The 17,633-nt window shown below is 40.1% G+C and overlaps 2 protein-coding genes across 2 annotated transcripts in view; one reads left to right on the top strand and one right to left on the bottom strand.

Moving 5' to 3' along the window:
• LOC139448504 (tonsoku-like protein) overlaps positions 1-10,999 on the bottom strand; it is a 31,451-nt gene extending 20,452 nt beyond the window's left edge. Inside the window, exons 1-10 of the mRNA XM_071230067.1 lie at positions 10,886-10,999; positions 10,266-10,361; positions 7,268-7,657; positions 6,598-6,670; positions 5,786-5,957; positions 4,856-4,970; positions 3,914-4,056; positions 2,667-2,819; positions 2,294-2,419; positions 463-661 (exon numbers count right to left, since the gene is read on the bottom strand). Coding sequence (XP_071086168.1) covers positions 463-661; positions 2,294-2,419; positions 2,667-2,819; positions 3,914-4,056; positions 4,856-4,970; positions 5,786-5,957; positions 6,598-6,670; positions 7,268-7,657; positions 10,266-10,361; positions 10,886-10,916 — 1,498 coding nt within the window. The 5' untranslated portion in view covers positions 10,917-10,999. The remainder of the gene's footprint in view (positions 1-462; positions 662-2,293; positions 2,420-2,666; positions 2,820-3,913; positions 4,057-4,855; positions 4,971-5,785; positions 5,958-6,597; positions 6,671-7,267; positions 7,658-10,265; positions 10,362-10,885) is intronic.
• A 97-nt stretch (positions 11,000-11,096) lies between these two features.
• Positions 11,097-13,482, top strand: LOC139448501 (BBSome complex assembly protein BBS10-like). The gene is made up of 2 exons (XM_071230053.1): positions 11,097-11,284; positions 11,510-13,482. Exon 2 carries the CDS (start codon positions 11,545-11,547, stop codon positions 13,321-13,323), a length of 1,779 nt encoding a protein of 592 aa, XP_071086154.1. The 5' UTR covers positions 11,097-11,284; positions 11,510-11,544; the 3' UTR covers positions 13,324-13,482.
• Positions 13,483-17,633: the final 4,151 nt, after the last annotated feature.

Below are 17,633 nucleotides of genomic sequence, written 5' to 3'. Positions count from 1 at the left end.
GTGGGAAACATTTCCCAAGATGACTTTCAACCTAAGAAATTCGTACTTGGACCCCACAATATCCTCATACACATCCCACATGAAAGCCTTTTCTTTCTGCTTTGTTTCTGGCATTCACGTAGAATGCAGCTGCCAACAACACCGTCTGTATAAACTTGTCCTAAATTGTTTTCAGCCTATTCTACAACAATGACATTTCCTTTAAGAGTACAGTTTGAACATAGTGACCAAGACAACCTTAATCCTGGTGAACATAACTTTGTCCCAGTCCCAGACGTTATGTTGAGAGCTGACCGTGTAACAATCAGGTGCAGAACATGCGTCACAGAAACCACTAACTTTCCATGTTGTATGGTGAAGCCAGTGTAAAATCTTGTTTTAAATACAAAAGTAATTAATTATGGGTATCCTGCACCTTAACTCAAATGATCAATATTGATACTGTAACTTCAAATCCCTGACCTGATTCTGTCAACTCAGCGATGCTGAGGTTTCCATCCTCCTCTGAGTGCTGGGTGTCTAGCTCGGAGTCAGACAGTTCATCCTCGTCGGAGATGCCATATTTGTTCCTCAGCTTGAGGAGTTTGTCTTCAGTCTGCTGTTGATGAGTCTTCTGTTTGAAGATCTTCTGCACTTCAACCAGGGACTTCAACACCTGGATCTGACACCATACATTCAGGTGAGACACACACATTACTGAAACTACCCATTGCATTCATGCCTCCATAGCAATTAAGGCTAACAATTTCTGTGGATTCAAGAGCAAAGTAGCTACCCATGCCTGTATGTGCTGATGGGTTGGCTATAACGGTGGTTTCATAGAAAGTTGCTCATGCATTATTGGTTTATTGATGCTACAAGACAATCAATGAAAACTCAGACACCAAATGTGCTTTTGCTATGAAAAGGATATGACCATCCTCAACACAGGTTTTTTCAATTGGGTAATCGTAATCATAATGTTTAACATTGGAATCACAACACTTTGCTCACAGGAATATGAGTATTCCAGATAAAGTATATTTGGCCTGCTATGACAGTGTGCAATTTGCTTCATATCTTCAACATCCAAAACAAAAGAGCGAAGTCATCCAACCTACTGCTTACTATTCATACCTAGCGTGACCCTCCACAAAAAAAGTTATGAACACACAATGCCATTTATAAAGTGGTCAAATGTAACAAATGTTATATAGAGAATCTCACCTGAGTGTCTTTTGATATCAAATATATCAACACGAATTGATAATTTGATATCAAAAGACACAAGGGTGAGATTTCATTTATCATCCAACATCATTCTTCAAACTTTTTCAGTTTGTAGACAATAATAAGCAGTGTCTTAAGTGTAAAAAGTACTGCTAACAGCTTCAGTAGCAGAGCCATTAGTGATGTCATTTGATTGTGACATCATGGTAACCAATGAAGTCACAATGGTCTGCAAAGCATTGTGATGCAATTTCATTGCAGCTCCTGTGGAAGCCAGTTTTGGATGATAAATTTGGGATAACACTTTCTTGGTAAAGTACATATTCTCGTACTTTTTTGGGTTGCGTCCCGTCCAGGATTCGAACCCACACCGCAAGAGTGAGGCACCCATTCACCAGCACACAAAGTCAGCGATCTAACCCACTCAGCCACCGAGGCTTCCGCAAAAATGAAAGTCTGACAACTGGTAGTCTAGATCACATACTTTGTGTACCCCTCTGACAAGTGTAAATTGGGACAGCTCCCACGGCCGAACGAGACTCTGCCAAAAAAAGTATGAGAATATGTACTTTACCAAGAAAGTGTTATCACAAATATAACATTTGTTACATTTGACTACTTTCTAAATAGCATTGTGTGTTCATAGCTTTCGGCCATGGGAGCCGTGTCAATCAAATCCCCGACAGTCCACTCTCCGAGCAGATGTGGTGCTACAGGATCACAGAGGCAGTCTAACCAATTTGAAGAACGTAGAAACCTGTTTCACTCACTGAATTTCAAGAACAGTTGTACAAGTTGTTTTTGCTTCTTAATGCTGAGTGCCAGACAGGGTAACGACAAGTACCATCTTTTAACATCTTTTTGGTATGACCTGACCGGGGACCCGATCTTCCGCTCTACCACTAGACCACAGAGACGATCCCACAGATGAGTGATAAACAATGTTATGGCTGTCTTCCTGTGCATGCCAATGTATAAATAACTGCTTTATCCAACTTCCCATTCACATGATAAGACTCCCTGTTCCAGTGACAAAGTGATATTCCAAGATTGCAAATCAAAACGTCCATATATTTTCACAAACCTGTAGTTTCCTGTTTTTAGCTTTCCTTGCAAACTCAAAAGCTGAGAGGTAGCACTGGCTAATCTTTTCATAGCTGGACCCTCCCAGCTCTTCTGCCTCCGCAATGTTCAGCCAAGTACGACAAACCTGGACACACAAGCACATGATTAGAAAACAGTCTCAGTGTTGAGCTCCCTGTGAAGAATATAGTACAATAGAAATGTACAGTACAAGAAAAGTAACAAGTCAACATCAAAATCAATAATAGGGTGAGATACAGTTACCGCTGCTACAACAAAAGACGTATTTCACAACAACAATCAGAAGTATATCGGATAATGTTTTAAGATACTACAGCATCAGATAAGACATGGAGGCTGTTACAAGACTGTACCTGTTCCGGGTCATCAGATCGACAAGCCAGTTCCTTCTTGTAATACTCTACAGCTTCAGCAAACTGCTTGTTATCAACAAAAGTCTGTGCCAGGGACACATAGATCGGAATCCTCTCCTTCTTACTGATCAGTAGCTGGTCTCCACAAGACAGCTGCACAGACAAGGAAACCATAGGTTACACAGCAGGGTATTGGAGCCATGGCAATGGAAATATATTACTCACATTATACAAACATTTGTGTGGAACTTGTAAAAGTGTGCTGGATAAAGCTATCTTCATTTTGCAGGATATAAAACCATAGAAAACAAGAAAACAGCATTATCACTATCACCCGCCATGGTGCACATGAAAATATTGTTTGTTCATATAGTAGTGAATATAAACTATAACAAAGAGTTCTATAAAGCCTTAAGAGATAGGCTCTAGGGTCACTTCATAGCATTAGGATTAAATGTGAAATTATTACACACAAAAGGCCCCTTCTCTAAAATGTCACCAATTCTTGAACTCAGTCTTGATAAGTATCTCTTAGATGAGCTAACTTCAGCAGTTTCTGAGAAAACTTGTCCCCACTGCAGACACTATGTATTTTGTAAAATAACATGGATCAAGGGCCACAACTGCGTATGCTCAAAATCACAAAACATGTAGTAACTCGGGAAAAAATAATTTACAGGACCAATTTTCAAACTCAGTTTTGACAACTAACTCTTATATAAACATGCAAACTTTCTTTCATGTAGCGTCAGTAGTTTCTGAGGAAAAATGTCCCCATTTCACGCAGTATGCACCAAGATGAAAAGCACGGAGAAAGGGCCTTAACTCTGTAAAAAATTATTTTAGGACACCAATTTTTCCCAAACTCACTTAAGATCATGACGAATAATATCAATGTGTATAATTTCATTTCTCTAACTTAAATAGTTTTTGAGAAAATTCATCCCCTTTGAGAAGCGGACAGACGGATGGACGGACAAACTTCGTTCCTATATCCGATGCCCCACTTCATGGTGGGGAACAATTAAACTTCAACAAAGATTGACAAACTGAGAATAGAAACATACTGATGGCACTATGAGCTTCCTCAATTGCACATCTTTCAAGCAACATGTGCAACTTTACTTAAACTTTGGTAAATATAAACACCAATAGAATGCTCTAATCTTGTGGCCAAGGCAAGATTGAGAACCATGAATGTTTGATCTCTTAGGCTAAAAGCAAATTGTCACTGATGGTTTACTGACCATTTGCAGGTAGAAATCAATGGCCTGTTTGAAGTTGGCAGCATCGGCTGCAGCATCACCCAACATCTCATACAGCTTGAACTGTTGCTGCAGACTAGCATCCTCTTTCTGCAGTTCATCTGTACACTCCTCCATTTTGCTGGCTGCACAACAGAGAAGGTGCTTCATCATCAGACACACATCCATGTTTGTGGTGTTATTCTTCTTGTTAGAAGGATCTTTACAGCTTGAATGCTCACTGGTTTCAAAATCACAAAATGTACAAGTACATTTGCATAATCATAGATTGCAAGTGATTCTGTGGCATTTGATGACCAAGCAAAATTCTTTGCATTTATTTTTCCATAAACCAAAAAACAATTTAGGCCATGCCAACTTATGGACTACTGTTTCGTGATTGGCTGGTAATGGGCAAGGCTTGTGTTGTAATTTTTTATTGTCTATAGCTTTTTGTTTGTTGATGTAAAAATAAACAGTCTGTGCAGTTATTATCGTTGACATATTTATTTATAAGAATTAACTTAATATGTATTGCTTTATTGAGGTATAAACGTTAAAAGGATCATGGATGTGAATACTGTATAAATCTGCGAAAAGGATTTACTCAAATTGTGCCCACCATTTTCTACCTCCAAAATTGCAAAAACATACTGAGGTAAATCTTACAAAGGGTATGTACAACACAGGGAGATGTTTTCACAAGACTAGATCAGAAATGTCCTTGTATCACAAGCTCCGATATCTATACACTTTGGTTCTGACTCTTATATCGTTCAAACTTCAATGAACACACGCAAAGTGAAATTCCACTGTTAAGTCTTCAAAGTAAAACTTGGTTACCATTGCCTTGTTGACCTTATCAATAGAGGGGAGGAACAGTTGTGAAGGAGATTCATTTTAAGGACCAGTAGGAATTTACCAAGATTTCAGAACTACAATTACCAGATTTAAACATTTTTAGGATCCTTGTCTGATCTGTCACTGTTGCAGATCCAAGCTTGTAAGCTTTTTTCAGACAGTGCTTGCCCATGGAATAATCTCCAATTCGTACCAATACCTGAAACAGTACAGTAAGTATGTAGAATTCTATCAACATATTTCTGAATCAATAGCAGACAATCTTCTGAAATGGAAACCAAACGGAGACATCCAGCTATAGACTACCAAGGCCCCTTCAGCACTTTCACGATCATCCCTGCTACTTCTCAAAGGGGCCCTTTTAAGGTGATGAGTAGCAAGGGATACCCAAGTTTGTTGTATGAGGCAACAAATGGGATCAGGTGGTCAGCCTTGCTAACTTGGTTGATGCATGTTATCGTATCTCAATTGTGTAGATCTATGCTCATGATGTCAATCATTGGATTGTCTTGTCCAGACACGATTACTTACAGACTGCCATCACATAGCTGGAATATTGCTGAGTGCAGCATTGAACAACAAACAAACAAGCATCATTCTTTATTACCACAAATATATCATCTCCACCTCTGAACATCACTTCTGTCATAACCTCCACACCATCATATTACCTTACTTACCAGTGAAGATCCGGGGTAGAATAGGTCTTCGGCAACCCCTGCTTGCCGTAAAAGGCGACTATGCTTGTCGTAAGAGGCGACTAACTGGAACGGGTGGTCAGGCTCGCTGACTTGGTTGATGCATGTCATCGTATCCCAATTGCCTGGATCGATGTCCATGCTTGATTATTTACAGACTGCCGTCATATAGCTGGAATATTTCTGAGTGCGGCGTAAAACAGGCCAACCAACCAACAACCTTGCTATTAATGTGCATGAAGGAAAACAATATCCTAATCAATGCTACTGACTGTCTGTGGAGTGTGAGTGTTGTGGGGTGGTAATGAAAGCATACCTGTGCCTTATTGACAAGGACTTCACTTTCCAGCAGCTTGTCCTTCAACTTGCTGGCACACTGCTGTGCCTCCTCCAGGGACCGCAGCGCCTGGCTCCAGTTCTCACTCCGCTGGTACATCCCCGCCAGGGAGAACTGGCAGCGATACACGTCACTCTGGAGACGATACTTCCTACAAAAACATTCCACACAACAGTGATAAGAGGTGGAATGAACTGTTTCTAAAGCTAAGTAATTTGCTTTCAACTTCTCTATCAATTCTCTTATTCAAATAAACAGATAAACATTGTTAAAACTGAATACATTATCATTTTTCAGAGGCGTAGAACAGAGGGATTTTTCACATAAAGAACAGAAACAGCATACTGTTAAAAATAAATACACATACAACATGTACAATGTAATTGCTTATGAATCACCAGTTCTGAGAAACAGGACAAGCTCAAGATATTTTCCCCTCATGGTGACAATGTAAGAACATAACTCTTCACAAGTGAGGTCTTTATATCAATCGCATTATCGATAAACTTTTAATGTCAATGCTGTATCGGTATAACTTCATGAATATTGATACAGAAACATTTACATTGATTAAGATAACCATGGTAAGATGGACAATTCGACTAAAACCTTTTACTGGATCAGCCTAGTTCATATTGATTAAATGCATGTCTAGATTGGAATTTTTTTATGCATACACATACACAATAACTAATTTGTTATTAATCTCTATATCGATATAAACTTTCCAATCAACGACACTCGTTCACTACACCAGATTGATGCTACAGCAAGTATCATACTACACTCACTGAGCAATTGTGATGGCTCTCTTCATAAACTCAGCACTCTGTCGAACATTGCCCCGACCGTCATATACCAGACCTGCAAAAACAACCTTCAAGTAACACTTTCTATTTGACACAAACAATCTAAACAAATTACCAGCACGCGGCAAAATCTTTCAAACTATGACAAAACATCCCACCTCCCCACACAAAATTTTCAAAAGCCATTACCATGATGATTAACAAAGAGTTTCTTTTCCTTTTTTAGCCTAGTTCATTATATATTATTCATAATATTATATGTAGTGTTTTTTAAGCAGCCGATTGATGGCAGTATAGAAATACAGTGCCACACCTTTCTTCAAAATGGATACACACATTCTGTAGATGAAGGTACTTGAGTGAGTGAGTGAGTGAGTGAGTGAGTATGGTTTTACGCCGCTTTTAGCAATATTCTAGCAATATCACGGCGGGGGACACCAGAAATGGGCTTCACACATTGTACCCATGTCGGGAATCGAACCCGGGTCTTCGGCGTGACAAGCGAACGCTTTAACCACTAGGCTACCCGACCGTCCCTGAAGGTACTTGAAGACAGAGAGGACATGTAGAGCATTAAACCCTTAACTGAGATAAACAATGTTTTACATGTATAAGTTTGAAGCAGTAAAAGAAGCAGGGTTTGTTTGCTAACCAAGGTTGAGGTAGAGCCTGGCCTTCATTTCCATCAATTCTTCATTCTTTACAGAATTCTTCAACCTCTCACAAACTTCCAAAGACTTCTGAAATGCACTTTCAGCATTTTTTGATGCATCAACTGCACCACGCCCCTTTGATGTCTCAGACTGAAAAAGGTAAGTTCGGCCAATGGTGGCCCATGCTCGCTGCTCCTCTATTGCACTGTCACATGATTTGGCCAGGGAGAGATGACGCTCTTGAAGTTTGAGAGCCTTTGGATACTGTTCAAGAGCACAATAACACTCTCCGATCTTGCGACATGCAACAGCCTCACCAATGGCATCTTGCAGAGCTTCACTGATTGCCCGCTCAGCTTCATGTTCCTTGATAGCCTCCTCGAACCTTTCTGGAAAATAAGGAATCAGGGTACAGCAACTGTTTCAGTCAGCAAGTTTATTCAATGAAAACTATTTGCAAGATACTTTTTCACCTTTATTATCTCTAGATGGGGTTTAGCTGTTTGTTTAACGCCACACTCATTAATATTCCAGCTGTATGATGGCAGTCTGTAAATAATCAAGTCTGGACCACACAATCCAATGACTGATATCATGAGCATCGATCTACGCCATTGGGATACGATGACATGCATCAACCAAGTCAGGGAGCCTGACCACCTAATCCCGTTAGTTGCCTCTGACGGCAAGCATAGTCACCTTTTACGGCAAGCATGCCTGGAATATTGCTGAAATGCGGCGTTCAACAACAAACAAAAAATCACAACGTTCCTACTGTATTTCTCTGTTGTGTCATACCATGACACTGGTATGCATTCTTCAATACTAGCTAGTTTGACAGTGAGTTTAGGCCTGTCATACCACTGAGAAATGGGGTTTAACTTTGAAGATTATTGCACTTATATAGCCTCATGCATGCACGTGTGTTTGTGTGTGAGCTGCTTGTACTAGTCAGGAATGATGCCGACCTCATAGGGCTAGCCCACGGAGTTACCATGCCGCAGTTTAACATAAATACCCCACTCAGACACAGTATACTAACTCCGAGCCTACCAGTTCTTGTTTTAATCCCTTAATGCTGAGTGCCAGGCAGGATAACAACAAGTACCAGTTTTATTGTATTGTTATGGCACAGCCGGGCATTGAACCCCCGAATTTCCACTCTGGGCAGCCGTTCTTCCAAAGGACCACCGAGGTGGTCTATCTAACTCAAAGAATGTATAAACCTGTTTCTCTCACTGAATTTCAAGTACAGTTGTACATGTTGGAGTTTCATAGGTAACAAATGACTACATGACTTGAGTGAAAGTCAGTATTCTTGAATGGTTTTGTATGCTGGGTCCCATCAGTTAGTTGTTCAAAGCGCATAAACATGATGAAGTGGACAGCATGATTTCCCTTACAGAAACATGGGGTAGAATGTGTCCCCAACACTCCATTGCTAGTTGTAAGAGGCAACTAAATTGGGAACCTGTGGAGATTTTGGGCTAGAGTTTGTCCCTAGCAACCTATGCTTGTCGCAAGAGGCAACTTAATGCATCAGGTGGGGAGGCTCAGTGACAAAAAACTGCAAAGGCATAGAACATTGCTCACTATATCAGTCACTGGAGTGTCTGGTCCACATTTAATAGATTTGAATATTTATGCATCAAGTAACCCATTACCTTGGAAACCAAAGGACCTGCTTTCAGAAACAGACTCATGGAACCCACATTTGTAAGAAATGGTGATTTACTTTCATCAGGGATCACTGACCCAGGATTCCTTACACACTTCTATTTCTTGTTCTTTCAATACATATTAAATATGTGTACTGGTCACCAACCAATTATCACCATGTTTTTCATGTTATTTCTGATATATTCCGTGTACAAAGTTGACTTTACCAATAATTTTATTTTTTGTGAAACTATGAGCAATTGCATTTACTCCTCTCCGTGAAATAAGATTCAGTGGATTTCTGATATAACGCTATGATAGGGAATCAAAACAGTGGAAGTAGAACTTTCCCGTCGACTTACTGTTCCAGTTGTTGCCATTGTCTTTACAGCATGTGCCATGTGATCATGCGCACCGCTTCACTTGAACAAATTACAATTTTTAGTATCTTGGGTATCGCACTCAATTTTTAAAAGAATTTCATAAAATAACTAAGAAATGATGTTATCAATTTGTCGTCTGCAAACTGACAACAACAAAATATTCCCAAAATTCGATCTAAACATGCTTATCCTTAACACTATGTAGTATGGATTTTATGATGTGTACAGGTTACCGTATTCGATATAAGCGCCCAGGGCCCTCTCAAAATTAGAATTAGTGGGCTCTTAATAGTCTTATTAGAATATTATTTTGGTGAAAAACAACAGAGTTGAAAGATCGTAAATTTTGTGGTTTATGCTGACAGCCTGAAATGTTTATATACGACAGATATATTTTTCAAGAATTTAATTTCTCATAATAAGGATGCATATAACACACATATTATACACAAATAAATAAGTCTTGTGTACATTCAATAATCGGAAGTGGTGCTAATTGGCATTGTTCACTAGCCAATATATTAGCAAATATCGCAGTGGGCACTTATTAGAGCGGGGCGCTTATTACGTTGAATACAGTATGTGTTAATTTAAATATAGCTCAAATAGGTTTAAGAATTATATTTTCGGGAAGAAATGACAGAATTGAAAGTGCATCATCGTGTTGTTTTAATAATATTTTTAACCACCCACATGTCTTTTCTAAAGTTGTTTGAGCAAGGTGATTATGATTGTTGTTGTTTTTCAAATATTTCCTCACAAGAGCCTGTTTTGTTCCCCATTTCGGATAGATATTTCTCTCTTCTAATGAAAACGAGCAAAAGTAAAATGAGATGCGATCACGTGTGTGCTATAACATGTATAATGGGGAGTTGACCATAATTGGTCCTCGGTGATAACTAGTCACTAGCCAGTAACGATTCTGATCTAACTATTTGCATTTGATGATACAAACCATATTTTGACAGTAGTTCTCCAATACAATTATGTATCTGTGACACTTCTTTCAGGTTGTCTTTTTTCTCTGCTTTCCTTTTCTCTCTTTTTAATTCTGAAAGAAACAAAACAACAACTGTATATTCACCATTATTAGGCATATATTGCAAAAGGCCAAATGAATTCTCGTGCAATTAATCTACTATTAGACATCTTTTGTCATTGTAAGAATGTCAGATAGGAATGTTGAAATGAGCGTTCAATAATCTTGTCCCATGATTACTGGTGTCGATGTGTTGATGAAAATTGTCACTAATGTTAAAGATATCCTGAGTTTGAATAGAATTTCAGGTTTATATATTTTCAACTTTCCATCGATCTTTCCTGACTAACCTACGACCTCGTCGTATCTGTATCATCTTAGCCAAAGGCTTGGTTGATTAGGTTAGTTTGCTTAGGATGCAACGACAAAATGCGCCAGATAATGTCAAATACAGTGCAATACTCCAGGTTAATGCAATCTACGTTAAATCTCAACAAATAACCTTGTCGGTGACGTTCAGTCGTATGTGCGCGAAAATTGGAGGGTTTACATTTAGATAATAACAAAGATCGCTTGACAGCGATCTGGTTACAAACTTGCTAGTTCTCTTTCATCTTCTGGATCCATCTCATTCCGAAATTCGCTTGCTAAATTAATAACACAAGTCTCGGCATTTGCCTGATTGATGATATTTGGCACTATTTCCTTCTTCAAAATAAACTTTCCGCCATTTAATTTTCCCGGCGATTTTCTATGCTCAAGCGCATTTGCTTTAGAGTTATCTCCCTTCCACTTGGAAGTGTCCGTTTCTCAATTGTGTCTCATTCAACAAATTGTTTCCACATTAATTTAGAGATAGACAAGCACGTTGATCCAGTAATGATGTATCCGTTTTGTCCATAGCAATAAGTGTCAGAAATCTATACAATATAATGAACAATATGTAGTACCTCCACACGTGACTAAAATGACAGCAATGATGTGCAGTTTGGAAGGTGATTATGATTGAATACAGGACGTTTTCAAGCTGACCAGAAAGTTCATGTTGCAAATGATTCAAGTATGTTTCAAGTCCACACATATTTCATGTACTATTTGCTATTGTATAAGATTGTTTTATTAATGGAATATTTGTTAGTGCAGCATATATATAGTAATATGGTTGTTCGTAATAATCCATATTTGTAACATTCACACTGATTATTTCTCATCTCTTACAGATGATTGGTGAATATTACCAATTAAAAGCTGAAGTATGTCGACAAATAATTTACACATCAAAATGAAAAGCGATATCATCAGGACTATCTCGTCGATGGTGGGCAAATCCTATGGTCCAGATTGTCAGCAGACCCTTCTGTGCACATCAACAGGCATGGTCCTGGTTACGTCAGATGGGATGTGCATACTTCAAGGTCTTCATCTGGGCCACCCAATTGCTACAGTGGTAGTGAAAGCCATACAGAAACACCACCTCATGACTCATGACGGCACCAAGACATTCACCCTGTATCTGTCACAAGCGTTAACAGGATTGGATAAAACTCTTGCCTGCTCCCCTTCTACGGATAACATTGGATCATCACTTGATCAGCTCGGTTATGTGACTGCACGGCAGCTGACAAGAATTGAACATGATGTTTTACCAAAAATTTGGAGAGAATTATCCCAGAGTTCTGTTGTTGTGAATGCTGGAGGTAAATTGCCACTGATTAATTTAAGATCAGTCATAAACACTTGCTTGGAAAGCCATTTGTCTAAACATACAAGACATGTTTTTGTAGAGTTAGTTGTAAGCTCTTTGGGTGTAAGTGAATCTGATATATTGACAGACATTCCAGTAGGTGTTTTAAAAAGAAGAGTAACATTTATGATTGATAACTTTGACCTCCTCCATTTTAAACTTTCCAAACAACTGTGTGAAACTTCATCAGTTCTGCCAGGATTTCTGCTCAGACGAGATTTTTCAGTGAAACATCCCCAGCTTGGTGAGAAAGGAGACATCAAGTTTCTCATGTTGTTTTGCTCTGTGGAAGGAAATACATGTGAAAACCCAGATGAAGTTGTTCATCTGAGGGATGAGGAAACGGCTAACACTGCCCTGTCTCACAGAGTAACCATGACAACCAAATACTTGACTGGTCTCAAACAGAAGGATGTATCTTTGATACTGTGTTCAGAGACTGTTCCACAGTTTGCAAGGTCTTTATGTAGGGATTTGGGTATCAGTGTCATCAGCTGTGTCGAGCAGGAGGATATTCACTTCATTGAAAGGATCACCGGACTGCAGGCTGCCACGAGCATCTCTAGTCCAGTTGACGGTAATCAGACTGGTCAGCTGTCTCATTGTGACAGGATTGTGTTAGGAAGTCAACGGTTAGTTCATCTGCAGTTTTCAAAGACAATGAGATTCATACTGCCAAGAACTATTGTCATAGCAGCACCAACAGATGGACTGGTTGATCAGCTCAGGACTGCTGTGTACAAGTCATACAAGTCTGTTGAAATGTGCTTTGCTTTTCAAATGATTCCCAATAGAGATGATGTCCATGGTGAGATTAGTTGTCCAGAAAGGACCAAATGTCTCACCACACCTTCAGACAGTGGTGAGTTCTGTGTTATTGGAGGAGGTGGGTTCTTTGAGATGAGGGTGGCATGCATGTTGAAGAATCTGTCCAACAATTTCACTGATGGCAAGACCGGCCATGGGAGTCGAGTCCTACATGACGGCCTGCTCTCTGTACCTAGACACCTTCACAAGCATTTATCCCCGAATCTAGGTACCGAAGGTAAGGACTACCTGGAGAAGATGCAGCAGTTGCTGGCAGCAGTGGCAGAGGGAGGGGTTGCTGGGCTGGACAGAAAGGGGAGGATCTGTAGTCCTGTAGATGCTGGAATACTGGAACCACTTGCCTCCAAAGTTTTGACCTTGACCTCTGTGGTGCAGCTCCTGCAGCAGCTGCTGAGGATCGATGCTGTTGTTAGTGTCCAGAAACTGGAAGCACTCGAGATGCATTCTGATGATGACATGTAGACTTGACACATTGCTTGGAGAATACAGACTCATCTATGTCTGGAGTCCAAGAAACAGTGAATATAAGTGTATGAACCATTTAGAATATTGGTTTTTCAGCACCATATGCAGGTGCTCATGGTTTTACCAAAGTGATAAATGTCCAAGACATGCATTAAATGTGGCATAACTTATATATTCTTCGAAGTGGTGTGTTATATACATCTTATTCACACTTGTATTTTGGGGGCTTTTGGTGTTTAACGTGGGTTCCACTCCTCACATGGGTACAAAGTGTGAAGGTCCTTCTTGATACATCCTCCTGTTGTATTGCTAAAGCTAACACTCACTCCATAGCGTTGGCTATGTTAAACTTGTCAAACAGTAATTATTTGAAGAAAAATATTAACTTGGCATGTTTATGTTGTAGATGTTGTAGAATTGCGTCCCCTTGGCATGCCAGAAACCTATGATTGTGGGTTCTAATCCCGATTCACCCTTACTTGATTTCTAGGTTTGTCCGCACCATACTCGTCCTTGTGGGTTTCACCAAAGTGGTAAACATCTGAGACCAGCATCACTTTGGGTTTTTCTCCCACATTAAGCTGACACGCCACAATACAACTTTTATACTGTTAAAAGCGGGTTAAACCCAACTCACTCACTCACTCTATCCTTAACTCCTCACAGCGATATGGTGTTGCCTTTCAACAATTCTGACAGCCATAGAGTTCACAATAATTTGCACCAAACATATTCACAAAGAGCAGGCCATTTGACACTTCATATAACGGGCAGGCTAATAAATGCAATATCTATTAGATAAAGTCAAATAAAAATATTCTATTAAAAGTCCATGCAAATTTGATCTTTCAACCCAAGACACAGCATTGAAAGACAATATAAAAAGAACATGTTGTTGTAATAAGTACAGGAATTGTACCATTGCTGATATTTCTGGCCAATATTCCCTATTTTTATGGCTAGCACACATGCAACCAGTCAACATTGTTTGAGTGGCATTCCATGATATTGGTGTAACGTTGCCAAAGGCACTGTAATACCCTACCCAACCCAACTCACCCACTCACTGTTCGAGGGCAGATCCCCATAGTTTGGCTAAAAACCCCTGCTGATATTAGGCTATTATATGATGAAGTGGGTAAAAGGATAATACAAGTTAAAATACAGCATATGATACATTAATTTATTTTTAATATTGTTTCTATTTGTTAACAAAATGTAAGAAATGCTTTCAGGTATATCAAACAAAGACCAAAAAATATATATATTGTTTTTAATTGAGGAGACCAAAGAACAGATTCATGTTCAGAAATTTTGCACAGTGCGGTCTATTCAAAGGGAGATCACCCTTGGTGGTTTGTAAGACTGGACCTCCGTAACTATTCGTCACCACTCGCATCTTCCAGTAACCTTCAACACGAGTTGGTCATTAATGATAACGGATAAGTTAGGGCAGGGTGATATTGCTTTTCTTCCGGGTAAATCTTTTCCTGGGTGGAAAACTGCTCTCTTTGATACGTTTTCCTTACAAATCTATGGAGATTTCCCTTAAAGCCATATGCAGGAAACATTCGTCTGGTCCAGGATGAATAACCTCATTGTTATCATTTCCATTGTTAATATGACAGATTAATTTGTTTCAAAATACTTTCGACCCTTGCTTCGACTCAATACCTGTTGGCTATGGGAATCCGGGATAGGAGAACTTGCTTGTCTTAAGGGCCGACAAAAGGAGGATCGGATGGTCACAATGCATGTACTAGCTGTTGGGGATGTCAAGGTGAGGTGAAATAGGGTTTTACGTCGCGTTTAAGATTATTGCACTTATATAGCGACGTGCATGCATGTGTGTGTGTGTCGATTTTATAGTGCTAGCCCACCGAGAGTTTAACATGCCGAAGTTTAACATGAATACTCCAATTGAGACACAGTATACCGACGCCGAGCCGACTGGTCCATGTTTTAGCCGCTTAAAGCCGAGCGCCAGACAGGGTAACAACAAGTACCATCTTTTAACGTCTTTTGGTATGACGCAACCTAGGATCGACCCCCCCGATCCTCCGCTCTCCGGGCAGACGCCCTACCACTAGACCACGGAGGCGGGATGTCAAACTCACACATCAAAGTGGGAGACGTCTGAGAACTGCATGCATTACTATTGACACTTTGGCTATTTCCCACACGTATCCATATATGCATCCATGGGATTGCGGGTTAGAAGAGGTCCCCAGCAATGTTAGTGGTAATACTACATTCTGCTCTGCCATCCGAACACGCTATATATCAGTGGGTGTGGGGTTCTGGAAGTCCTACCATTATAGGTGAGGTGAAATGGAGTTTAACGTCGCGTCCAAGATTATTGCACTTACATAGCGACGTGCATGTACGTGTGTTTGTTTGTGTGGCTGCTTGTACTAGTCCGGACTGATGCCGATTTATAGTGCTAGCTCACTGAGATACCATGCCGCAGTTTAACATGAATATCCCACTCAGACACAGTATACTGACTCCGAGCCGACCAGTCCTTGTTTTAGCCCCTTAATGCCGAGCGCCAGACAGGGTAACAACAAGTACCATCTTTTAACGTCTTTTGGTATGACGCGGACGGGGATCGAACCTCGAACCTTCCGCTCTCCGGGTGGACGCTCTAACACTAGACCACGGAGGCGGTCCCCTACCATTATAACATGTTGATTTAGATGGTAAAGTAAAATTAATAATGATTAAGTTGGCGTCTTCTGGATCCGTCCCTGAAAGCAGTAGAAACCGCGAGACCGTGGACACAAGTCTATCTGACGTTATAAGTTATGAAATACGTTTTCCTCATGTACGCATAGGAGCGGTAGGGTAGCCCGATGGATATGGCGAGGCTAAGTCTTGTCGTGCGTGTTCGAATCCCCACAACTTGCGAGGTCCCCTTCATACGGATGGAATATTGCTCAAAGCAGCGCAACCCACACAACTATATCGTGGCAGACGTATTCAGTTGAGGAGACGTGTACCTACCTATACGCTCAACTGACTTAACGAAGCGAATAAAATGATTTTATCACCTGACTGATCCAGTAAAATTAGATTTAACAATGTTCTATACATGAACGATGTGAAGTATAGAGTTGCTCTGTTTAGTATTATCCATGCGTTGCCATACATTCTGCAGATGACTGTACCTTCAGACTCAGAGAATATAGAGTGCAACTGACGACCCGATGCCAACATGCGTGATACGAACTATACTACTCAAAAGAAGTTAAGAGCCACCAAATTCTTTCATTTTACTATAATTAATCTGTCTTGACATGACAAATTAACTACCCGTGGAGATTTGGATTAGAATAGGTCTTCAGCAACCCACGCTTGCCGTAAGAGGCGACTAACGGGATCGGTTGTCAGGCTCGCTGACTTGGTTGATGCATGTCATCGTACCCTAAATGCGTAGATCGATGTTCATAATGTAATTCACTGGATTGTGTGGTCCAGACTCGATTATTTACAGAACGCCGTCATATAGAGGGAATATTGCTGAATGTGGCGTTAAACAACAACCAAGCAAACTAACTAGATTCATATGAAAGAATCGGGTGATCCCTAACGTTTTTGTATATCATGTTGCTGCGTTTTGAATAGACCAATGATAAAAAAGTTAAGACCAAAGATATTGAACTTCGTGATAAGTGCCATTAAATTATTCATCTCTCCCGACAGGTAAAGAACAAAAAGTATCATGGACGAAATTTGCAGATACATTCGTGTTGGAACCGCAAACACTCTGGTACCATATCTTTATTACATATTTAATTATGAAGAAACACGGCTATATTTTTGCAAAATGCTTATGCGATTTTGAGGCACTAATTGACTCTTTGAAGATTTACGTCACACGTTTTCTTGTGGTTTATTGCCAGAGCCTGCATGTATATATGTATATGCCTTATCCGGCTTAGTATCGATGTGTAAGTATATACGCGCGCGGTCAAAGTCTGACTCCTGTGTGACGTGGGGTCTGGCTGACCAGTGTTGCGTGTCAGAGCCTGACCTTTAGGTGGTTGTGCGATTATATACAGTCGATGACCTTTCTGAGGTGACCACTGCATGGACCACTGCGGGCCGTTCTTTCCGACTAATACAGAAAGTACAGTATATCCAGAACATTGACTGATTAATCTACATACCAGAACTGTGTTTCATATATGCAATCGATTTAGAAGAGTGATCTATGTACGAAATATTCTGTTTCTTCTTACATTCGACCTCTTCGATGGTAACGAGAACACTGAATACTGTATACCTCCAATCTATATTGTTAT

Source organism: Haliotis cracherodii, unplaced genomic scaffold, assembly GCF_022045235.1.
Source record: "Haliotis cracherodii isolate W230 unplaced genomic scaffold, xgHalCrac1.p SCAF_10, whole genome shotgun sequence".
In the NCBI taxonomy this organism is placed as follows: Eukaryota; Metazoa; Mollusca; class Gastropoda; order Lepetellida; family Haliotidae; genus Haliotis; species Haliotis cracherodii.
This window is presented reverse-complemented; position numbering and strand designations above follow the sequence as displayed.

What these genes read in the sequence shown, in the direction of transcription:
- LOC139448501 (XM_071230053.1), top strand. Translation starts at nt 11,545, where the DNA reads ATGTCGACAAATAATTTACACATCAAAATGAAAAGCGATATCATCAGG.